Source organism: Lineus longissimus, chromosome 14 (assembly GCF_910592395.1).
Source record: "Lineus longissimus chromosome 14, tnLinLong1.2, whole genome shotgun sequence".
In the NCBI taxonomy this organism is placed as follows: domain Eukaryota; kingdom Metazoa; phylum Nemertea; class Pilidiophora; order Heteronemertea; family Lineidae; genus Lineus; species Lineus longissimus.
In genome coordinates, this window is record NC_088321.1 from 705361 (window position 1) to 716529 (window position 11169).

The 11169-nt window shown below is 43.1% G+C and overlaps 2 protein-coding genes across 4 annotated transcripts; one reads left to right on the forward strand and one right to left on the reverse strand.

The window, feature by feature from the left end:
• Positions 1-130: 130 nt before the first annotated feature.
• On the forward strand, positions 131-10840 carry LOC135499043 (synaptic vesicle glycoprotein 2C-like). Of its 3 annotated transcripts, XM_064789683.1 has the most exons (12): positions 131-208; positions 2381-2416; positions 4734-4778; positions 5053-5214; positions 5783-5945; positions 6281-6402; positions 6819-6979; positions 7241-7435; positions 8029-8117; positions 8599-8846; positions 9335-9494; positions 9985-10840. In XM_064789683.1, the coding sequence occupies exons 2-12, from the start codon at positions 2407-2409 to the stop codon at positions 10166-10168; spliced, it is 1539 nt and encodes a 512-aa protein (XP_064645753.1). In that variant the 5' UTR covers positions 131-208; positions 2381-2406; the 3' UTR covers positions 10169-10840. The 3 variants fall into 3 exon arrangements, with proteins under 3 accessions (XP_064645753.1, XP_064645752.1, XP_064645751.1); XM_064789682.1 differs by lacking the exons at positions 131-208; positions 2381-2416 and adding an exon at positions 2196-2336; XM_064789681.1 differs by lacking the exons at positions 131-208; positions 2381-2416 and adding an exon at positions 4297-4574.
• LOC135499182 (PGC-1 and ERR-induced regulator in muscle protein 1-like) lies at positions 837-1649 on the reverse strand. Its single transcript, XM_064789848.1, has one exon. It carries the CDS (start codon positions 1647-1649, stop codon positions 837-839), a length of 813 nt encoding a protein of 270 aa, XP_064645918.1.
• Positions 10841-11169: the final 329 nt, after the last annotated feature.

Consider the following 11169-nt stretch of genomic DNA (forward strand, 5'->3'; position numbering starts at 1 on the left):
CTACACAACAGTACCCAGGATTACGCTTAGTACATTTCTCCAGTACTTTGGCATACATTTAAGCCTTCTGAACACCAGGTTTTCAAGGTTGCTCTTCTCTTTACGGAGGCGGTAATCGATGCAATGTTTTCGGATGAAGCCGATGACGAAAATTTGGAGTATGATGTTTCACAATCTACTGCTTTTTTGAGCAGGCAAAGAGGAAGAGGTGAGAATATATAGAAAGAATCTTAATTTTCCTACCTGACGAACCAAGATTTCGGGGTATTCTTCCTTTGAACTACCTGTAATTAGCCTCCGAATCGAGAATTTTTCTCATTTTTAGTTCATCATTCTGCCGCCAGTCCCAGTGTCGCTACCAGACGGTCATCCTAAACAGCGTCCACCAGTGTCCACCGGTGTCCACCAGGTTTAAAGTCAGGTATAAAGTCATCAAAATAAAATTTAGTAGCCATAAACAAAATAAGTAGACCATGAAATACATTTCCTGAAAATTTCATGACTTATCGGTGTAACTGTAAGATAAGGGAGATGTTGTCTAAAATCACAAGGCTCGACTGCAGTATTGGGAAGCCCTATCATTTCCTCCAAGTCAAATTCAACATGGCTGCCGACTGGGTGGTTGACGCTGATACATTTTAGACAACAACTCGCTAATCTAGCACACAAATGTGATGAAACGTTCAGGAAATGTGGAAAATGTCCTGCTTATACCATTGGCACTTGGTTTTATTTTGATGACATGCTTTTAAACCTTGTGGACGCTGTTTAGTATGACCCCGCCAGACGGTGATGGGTTAATTCTCAGCTAGCAGGAATCCCGTTTATTTTTCATCCTAACCTTTTGGTGTCTTGAGAACTGTATTATCGTTTAAATACCGTAGACGTGTTAGTAAACTCTGAGGGCTGTGAGGCTGGTGAACCCTGAGGGCTGTGAGGCTGGTGAACCCTGAGGGCTGTGAGGCTGGTGAACCCTGAGGGCTGTGAGGCTGGTGAACCCTGAGGACTGTGAGGCTGGTGAACTCTGAGGACTGTGAGGCTGGTGAACTCTGAGGGCTGTGAGGCTGGTGAACTCTGAGGACTGTGAGGCTGGTGAACCCTGAGGGCTGTGAGGCTGGTGAACCCTGAGGGCTGTGAGGCTGGTGAACTCTGAGGGCTGTGAGGCTGGTGAACTCTGAGGACTGTGAGGCTGGTGAACCCTGAGGGCTGTGAGGCTGGTGAACCCTGAGGGCTGTGAGGCTGGTGAACTCTGAGGGCTGTGAGGCTGGTGAACTCTGAGGGCTGTGAGGCTGGTGAACTCTGAGGGCTGTGAGGTTGGTGAACCCTGAGGACTGTGAGGCTGGTGAACCCTGAGGGCTGTGAGGTTGGTGAACTCTGAGGGCTGTGAGGCTGGTGAACTCTGAGGACTGTGAGGCTGGTGAACCCTGAGGGCTGTGAGGCTGGTGAACTCTGAGGGCTGTGAGGCTGGTGAACCCTGAGGGCTGTGAGGCTGGTGAACTCTGAGGGCTGTGAGGCTGGTGAACCCTGAGGGCTGTGAGGCTGGTGAACTCTGAGGGCTGTGAGGCTGGTGAACTCTGAGGGCTGTGAGGCTGGTGAACCAGGCCAGTTTCACCATTGTTGTGCTTTGGATGCCGATCCTTGGACTGCATTATTAGAGGCTTTTACAGATTGACTGTCTTTGGTGCCAAAACAGCTTTGACTTTGATAGCCCAGGCCTTCCAACTTATCGAGTAGCCTGCCCTGATTGTCCCTAATACAAAGTTCACCTGTTGCATTTAAGAGTGAATGACACAGCACTTTTCATAGGCCGGCCTGGTTGATATTATTTTCAAGTGTAGGCCCCTATGTACTCTTTCAGACAGGCCTATTGATTATTGACTGTTGTTAAAGGCCAACACCGTTAAAATTTGTAATTGAATTTGAAACATTTAAATTGTGTTTTATGCACTGGATATAAAATTTGACACTGCCGCTCTGTAGATAGATATATAAATACTCGAAATACCGAAGGAGTTTTAGCAAATTCGTATGCATAATAACTGCACTACGGCATTGTGTATAACTGCATTTCTATTTAGCTGTACCATCAGTAATTACAAACGGCGTACCCCTTTAATAATACAAGCATGTGATATTAAAGGGTTTGACCTACATACCTAGAAACCTGGCTGGAGAGTTCATAAAACGCGGTCAGTCCAAAGCCGGGATTAGTATTTGATTGCATGAAGTGACGGCGTGGCTTTAGTTCTGCCAATGTGGAGTTGACGATTTCTGTTGTCTGATTTTTAAAATGTTGTTGGATGGACGGAAAAATTCTTACGGTTTGATTGAAACAGGTAAATTAGATGTTTTAAGGAATGTGTCTGCTTCTTGGTTTCAGTTGGTGGTCAGACGTTTCAGTCGATAATGAACAGGGGTAAGATTAAACATTGTCGCCTTCTAATCTTAATCTAACCATAGTTTTAGTTATTTTTAGCTATTTATAATATCATAGGGTTGGTAAGTTTTCATAACAAATTTATTGACTCATCTTTTAAAACAGTTCCCCAACTTGACAAGAATCTACAGTCCTTCCAACTTGCCGAGTAGGCCTCTCGTTTGAGAGGAGTTTTCCAATGATCTTGGAAAAACTGTGTCGTTGGAGTGTTCAATGAACTAAAGTTGTGTTCACCTGCTAGTGAGGTTTGTTTCATTTGCAGACAATTTAGTTTTTCCTTACAATTTAACCTCTCTAATCAGGACACCTCTCTGTCAAGGACAGCACTTGTCAGTCCCGAGGGTGTCCTTAATAGAGAGGTTCTACTGTCCTGATGATTCTCAATCAGATGGTGAACTGCTTCTCCTGGTTGCTGATGATATTTCATAAGAGCTAGATATTTACATATATAACCAAATTAACCCTTTCACAGGCAACTGATGTTTACCATGAAGTAGAAGTAACAATAAACAAACTTATCCAAACAATCTATTTGTGTCTTGCATTGTCCATGACAATAAATACATTTTTGGCATGATGATTAGGCCTAATTGATTTTAAAAATGACTTCACTTGCCTGTGGAAATGACCGTCTTCCAGTGTAGGCTGATTACATCTTGTCTTATTGTCCACTTTGTATAACATTTAAGGAGGAACTTGATTACCGAAAGGTGACAATTATGGTTATTGGGCCGGTAAAATACACAGCCTTTTGAGGATGAAATTGACATGGGTTGGAAATCGATTGTGTCCAGTCGCTAACTACTGCCATCTGCCATTATTGAATTCCTCATTGGGTATCAGCTTATAACATTTACAAAGGCCTTTTGCAACGGACAGTAGGCATATATACATGTTTCCATGTTTACAGAACTGCCGAAGAGTTTGGCATGTGGAATAATTCATGGCAGCAGTTGGGCCTGGATAATCTTTTGTTTTGAAATGTGCTGCTGGTTATGATATTATCACAGTGAGGCGTGTTGGAGTTGGTATACTGCACACCTGGGATTGATTTCAAGGGTTGGCCACAGGCAGCAGCATTTTGGCGAACTTGAGAGCAATTAGATTACTTGAGAGCAATTAGATTACTGGAGAGCAATTAGATTACTTGAGAGCAATTAGATTACTGGAGAGCAATTAGATTACTTGAGAGCAATTAGATTACTGGAGAGCAATTAGATTACTTGAGAGCAATTAGATTACTTGAGAGCAATTAGATTACTTGAGAGCAATTAGATTACTTGAGAGAGCCAATACGTTGACCTAGGTCTCAACCACTTGAGAGCAAACTTGAAAATCTCTTTTCCAGAGAATAGCTTCCATGTTTTAAATAGGCATTCACTTCATTTTGGAGGAGTTTTGATTGATTTTGGATATGAAGTTCTCGCTGAAATGCCGGTGTGTACGTAATATGTGTGGTCAAGTCTGAAAGCAGACTATCTGTACCAATAGAGACTTCGACGTTTGGTTTTCAAAAATGATGTCAGATTCGGACGCTACGCGTGCCTTCTATGATTCTATTGAGAAAGGTATTCGAGTTTTTATCGATTGGTGTGGATGCCATCTTGTTTTCTGCGATGATACATTTTGGCAACATTTCTGCCAATCATTTCACTCACATTGTAATTGCATTGCAAATTTTCCGTTCATCCGAGTGTTTGTAGTTTTAAACAAATTGTAGCTGCATAAGGAGACTGTAAACAAATTCTATAAATACCAATTTTCAGCAAGTTTGTTTTGTATAACAGTATTTCTATATGCCTGGACCACAAGTTATCAGAGATGGCATCCCCCCTTAATAATGATTGACCCACATATATATTGACTTTACACAATCTAGATCACATGGGTAATTAGTTCCTATCATTAAAATAGGCCTATGTGATTGTGAATGCTACCTCACTTTCCAAGATCTCTTCATATAGGACAGTGCCTATCACCGGACCTAGAACCCGTGATGTGTACAAAACAATCGGACGACCAAACGAAACTATAAAGGAGAGTTTATCATTATCATTTAGTCCCATGGAGAGTGCAGAGAATCCATCGATCCAGTATTCGGTGAATTCACCCGATTCTACTTCAGATTCAGAGGAAGGTAGGCCTAGCAAAGTCTCATACTCATCTTGAGTTTCAAGTTGATGCCTCCAGTGATTTCTGCATGTCGTACATTCTCCTGTCCCAGTGGATACGCCCTGACAATGTCCATTGTTCTCTCTCATTGGTTCATCTCTGGAGACATTTTGTGTATTTTCAGATAGATCTGCGGGCCACACCTATGAACAAGCCTTAATAAGAACTGGTAAGTTCTACGTCATCTTGTTTTAGAAAATTTAAAAAGTTCTTGATCGCTCTGTTAAGTCAATAGCAACCTCTCCAAGTATCTGTGAATGTTTGTTTACCCCACCAGCCCACATGCCCTGGACAACAACATTTTCAAACAGTCCAACAATCCACATTCTTAGATACAGCACTATACCCTTCATTGATTTTCCACCCAATAAAATCTCATCAGAGATGTTGAGAATCAGGTCCTAATTTGTACTGATTGTGAGAATTTCTTATCATTTTTGCAGGCTATGGCCGCTTTCACTACAAACTTCTATTCCTGTGTGGCTGGGCGGTCGCCAGTGACTCCATCGAGGTCCTCTGTGTCTCCTTTCTCCTTCCATCAGCTGAATGTGACCTGAAGTTGACGTCCATAGATAAGGGATGGCTAAATGCCATTATTTTTGTGGGTAGGTACGCTTATCTTGTTATTGAGGCAAATTCCTTTGCTGGGTAATCAGGCTGTCATTCTGTGGCTAGGTCACTGGGCTGTGATTGCATCGATGTCGCATGTTTGTCAATTCCTCCTGTCCCTGAATGTGACCAGTTGTTTGAAAGCTCTTGATGGGCACTTTCTGATGGTACCATTTGTAAACCCATTGACATGACCATTCATTGGAAAGCTCTTGATGAGCACTTTCTGATGGTACCATCAGTAAACCCATTGACATGACCATTCATTGGAAAGCTCTTGGTGAGCACTTTCTGATGGTACCATCAGTAAACCCATTGACACGACCATTCATTGGAAAGCTCTTGATGAGCACTTTCTGATGGTACCATCAGTAAACCCATTGACATGACCATTCATTGGAAAGCTCTTGGTGAGCACTTTCTGATGGTACCATCAGTAAACCCATTGACATGACCATTCATTGGAAAGCTCTTGATGAGCACATTCTGATGGTACCATATATTTCATGATTAAGGAAGTGTTACCAATGCAAGATTTTATTTTTTCATGTTGATCTTTTTCAGGTATGATGGTTGGAGGGTATGTCTGGGGTGCCCTCGCGGACATCCAGGGGCGTCGTGCCATTCTCATGTTCTCCCTTGCACTGAATGGACTGGCTGCTCTCGCGTCGAGCTGTTCACAGACATTCTGGCTCTTTCTACTCCTAAGATTTTTTAGTGGGGTGGGGTGAGTATCAATACTATCTGTCTGGGTCATTTTCATTTCGCTTGAATCTACTCCGGCGAAGTTTCCGTAATACAGTAGAACCTCCCTTAACGGACACCTCTCTATTAAGGACAACCTCTCTAAAAGAACATCAGTTTCGATTCCAAATTGGTTGTTTCTATTCAGTTTGACCTCTCTAATCAGGACACCTCTCTATTAGGGACAGCATTTGTCAGTCCCGAGGGTGTCCTTAATAGAGAGGTTCAACTTTACAATCTTATTGGGGGAAAATCGTCATAGATTGGCTTGGGTTGAGAAAGCCAGGGCTAATTTCAACAACTGTTTGATATTTTCAGAGTGGGGGGAAGTGTTCCTGTGATATTTTCCTATTTTGTCGAGTTTCAACCAAAAGATCGTCGCGGGAGGATGATTTCCTTACTAGCAACGTTCTGGATGGGCGGTAACATAATTGCGGCAGGTACGGTTACCGTGGTCTCCGTAAAATTTCGTAACGAAAGCGTCATGTTCGTATGATCAAATGCTGTTCCCGTCAGTCAAACTTATTTGCCACTAGGGGTGCTCATCTACCAGGAGACAAATTTATCATATCATCTCTTGTTCCAGGTCTAATTTACTGATAAAAGCTTATTGCTCAGTGGCGTTGTGTTCTTGTTCCAGGTCTAATTCACTGATAAACACTTATTGCTCAGTGGCGTTGTGTTCTTGTTGCAGGTCTAATTCACTGATAAACACTTATTGCTCAGTGACGTTGTGTTCTTGTTGTAGGTCTAATTTACCGATAAAAGCTTATTGCTCAGTGGCGCTGTGTTCTTGTTGCAGGTCTAATTCACTGATAAACACTTATTGCTCAGTGACGTTGTGTTCTTGTTGCAGGTCTAGCGTGGGCGGTCATACCACACAAAGGTCTCGGTTACTTCTCCCCCGAGTTTACGTACGATAGTTGGCGGATATTTATTGCGCTGTGCACCATTCCTAGCCTAACGTCCGCCCTTGCATTTGTTCTCATGCCGGAGAGTCCCAAATTCCTCCTCATGGTAAGCTGATGTAAAGAATACAGATTTGTTAAAGAGTCCTGAAAGATTTCTGGCCAGACGGAGGTCATACTGTAATAGAATGGTAACATATATCGTTGTTGATTTCAGACTATGAATCCGAAACTTCAACCTCTTTATCAAAAGTCCACTTCTTGGTCGTGAAAATACTCTGTGTTGATTTCAGACTATGAATCCGAAACTTCAACCTCTTTATCAAAAGTCCACTTCTTGGTCGTGAAAAATACTCTGTGTTGATTTCAGAAAGGAAACGACCAAGAGGCGTTGAAAATTCTCAACTCGATCTATCTGTCGACGCATAAAGACCTGGCGGGTTACGAAGTGAAGCAGCTGTTAGCGGCGAAGGATGATGATAGAGAGGAAAGTGATTTAGTATTGCTACAACGGCAGGGTCCTTGCAGCAGAGGTTGTGCCAGGGCACAGATATCGTTCAAAAAGGTGAATATCATGATCCCTTCTTTCTAAACGGGGAACATTTCTGGAGAGGAAAGTGGTCTTCATCATGATCATCATCATGATCATCATCATCATCATCATGATCATCATCACTGTCGTGCCCTAGTGGATCTTACCAGAGGTGTAGAGTCCACTGCTGTCCACCTATGTGGGATCTTTTACTTGTCCTGGCTAAGACACTCAGGTACAAGGGACCACGGCTTTTAGTCTCATCCGACAGACCCTCGAGTATTTCATACGTTGTGAAAGCCAGGAATTTTAGTTCCTTGAAAGCCACGCCGGTTCATCCAGAAATACAATCCTGGGTTCTCCCCGGGACCGAACCTGGGCACTATTGCGTAGTAGCCAGCAGTGTTGACCACTAGGCTATGAGGCTTCTCTACTCAGCTTGGCTCCTCTTGTAATGCATGTCTTGGCCTGCATTTGTATACAAAGGCACCTACATCTGGAATGGTATTTTGCATTCAGTGCCTCATAGCTATGAAGTCTGCTGCTCTCTCTATTTTTGCCAAAATGTCACTCGTATCGTTTACATCTAAGTTCTTCAAAAACATCCATCTGACTTATTCTTTCAGTATCTCTTAAAGACGAAAAAGCTTTTCACGCGGCCGCTGGCCCGGAGCACAGTGACGCTAATATTCATCCAGTCTTCATTAGCATTTGGGTAAGTCCTACAACGTTTCTGAAAAGTCTTCGCAGAAAAACACGTCAACTCTGTATCAATAGTTTCAATAGACTTTCTTCTTCATGACCATTTATTTTTGCATTATTCATCAAAACAGAAAGACAAGCAAATGATTCTGAGTCGGCAGTATGCATCAAATAGATAAATATATTAAAATATAAGTTTAAATAGATAAATAAATCAAAAAAAAATTTTTTTCAAAAATTGTAATGTGGCCGTTTTCTGGGATGTGTAATTTCCAATTTTTGGCAAATTTCTAACTTTCTCCTCTTACTAAATGCTTAATTTGATAGCTGCAATGAAAAGGTCTCCAAATCTCTGTAGATCTTTGAATTTTCAAAATTCAACCAACAATGAGCTTTTTTCCAGAGGCATTTTTGTGCAAAAAGAAGTTTTTAAGAAACAAAATTTTAATTTTTTTGTCTCTTAGTTCGTTGGCATTCCTGCGTTTTCACTTCAGTTATTACGGACTGTTCCTCTGGTTCCCTGAGCTCTTCAAACGAATGGAAGAGCACGGTGGCTCCGCCTGTGACGCCGCTCTCTACGTCGGCAACAAGACGGTGCCGCTTATTCCCTCCAACCAGACGTGTGGCGCCCCGCCCGATGCCAACGTCTTCTTCGAAGGGTTCCTTACGGCCATATCTACACTACCAAGTAATATCTTTGCGATATTAGTCATGGATAAAATCGGAGCTAAGATTATTTTAGGTGAGAGTTTTGCTCATTTGATCCGGTTAGTTTGACGGACTGATTGACCAACAGACTGACTCACTGTTTGGTAACTTGGCTGGCTTGCTGACTGGCTGGTTGGCTGATGTGCTGACTGGCTGGTTGGCTGGTTGGCTGATGTGCTGACTGGCTGGTTGGCTGATGTGCTGACTGGCTGGTTGGCTGATGTGCTGACTGGCTGGTTGGCTGATGTGCTGACTGGCTGGTTGGCTGATGTGCTGACTGGCTGGTTGGCTGATGTGCTGACTGGCTTGTTAGCTGATGTGCTGACTGGCTGGTTGGCTGATGTGCTGACTGGCTGGTTGGCTGGCTTGCTGGCTGGTTAGCTGATGTGCTGACTGGCTGGTTGGCTGGCTTGCTGACTGGCTGGTTAGCTGATGTGCTGACTGGCTGGTTGGCTGACTGGTCGGCAGGCTGACTGGCTGCATGATTGATTGATTGATTGATTGACACCTGTCCATTTTCAGTGATCAGTATGGGAATATCAGGATTGAGTGTCTTCTTCATCTGGTTGGTTAAGAACAAGACTCAGGGGATTATCATGTCTTGCATATTCAGCGGGATTTCAAATGCGGGATGGAGCGCGCTGGATGTTCTGTCGGTGGAATGTTTCCCTACTGATGTTAGGTATGTACAAAGGAAAATACCACAGAACCTCTCTAATAAGGTCTCGGACTGACAAGTGCTGTCCTTGATAGATTCTGCAATGACCTCTGTCCATTTGACAATGATGTATCTTCGCTTAACAATGTTTGAACCAAGTCACAACTCACAGGACAATGTGACAATCTCTGCGATCACCAATGTGGTCTTCATCAGTTTCTCTCCATTTGTTTTCACTGCCTCACTCCAGCAACTTGACACTTCTACCCCTCCGACACTGTAATAGGAGGGCCTTGTTTCTATTGTGTTGCAAAGGTAAACCAATACCTTTACCCACCGTGCTCTTGCAATTTGACAGTTCTATGTCAACTGTGCCCCACATCCCTCCTGAACCATCCCTGTCAACACCTCCCCCACAACTCCAGCACTCTCTACAACGAGGGCTACAGTACCCCTCCAGTGAGTCCCCTCTGTCCTCTGCTCTTGATTTGACTAGATGATGAACATTTTTCAGGTCAACTGCCATGGGGACTGGTTTACTGATGGCAAGAATTGCAGCCATCCTTGGAAACCTGGCTTTCGGGGCGCTCGTGGATGCCCAGTGTGCCGTACCCATGCTGCTCGTCGCAGCTCTCCTGTGTGCTGGCGGATTCGCTACGCTGATTTTGCCGAATAAACGGATGCAAGAAATAGACTGAGATGTTATATATTTTGGATGATTAAAGACATCCAGTCGTGGCACAAGTCTTTATTTAGAACGTGGTAAAATAACTTAATCAGTGATTACTTCTCATGCAGCTCATCATCAACTACCTGAGGGGAATTAAAAGGTTTCTTAAAAGATTTCTAGTTGAAAACGACTCCTTGAATACATTTTTTCACGTCAAAAATCAAAGCTGCAAAAATGACATTTCAGAATCCAGAAATTGTAAAGAAATCCGAAGTAAAATCATGTTTCTGCATGGATCATATGCAGTCTCCTTAATAGAGGGGGTCCTTAACAGAGAGGTGTCGTCTTAGGGAGGTCAAACTGTTTACGTTCTCAGCAGAGTCTTTAAACAGTAAACAGTATAACTGTGATGAAAAGTTTGTAAGTTTTCAACGAAATCTATTGGTTCTGTTCGACAGAAAAAGTACTCTGTGTTGTCAGACTCTAATGGGTTAAAACATTGATGTCTGTTCCATTGCAAAATTTAGCTATCCGCGGCTAAAAAATCAGGAAACGGCTTAACACATTCAGCGCCGAACCACATAGATCTACGTGGCCCAAATCCCCCTCATTGAGCTGGTTATCGGAGTCTCATGGACTTCATGAAAGAACTACACCATCGCCATCTTCAGGGCAAGGTTGGAACTGAAAGTTCTTTTCAGTTCCTACCTTGCCCTGAAGATGGCGATGGCATAGTTCTTTCATCATTGAAGGTCTGAACTACGCCACCGCCATCTTCAGGGCAAGGTAGGAACTGAAAAGAATAAACTGTCATATCAGTTCCTACCGTTCCCTGAAGATGGCGATGGCGTAGTTCAGAACTTTAAATGACTTCATGAAAGAACTACGCCATCGCCATCTTCAGGGCGAGGTAGGAACTGAAAAGACCAAACCACTGAATAACAAAATAAAGCTGTTCCGACACCGGGAACTTTTGGGGGGGTCGATGGTGTTGGAAAAGGGGGTCATTTTGTCATTTTTGGTCATTTT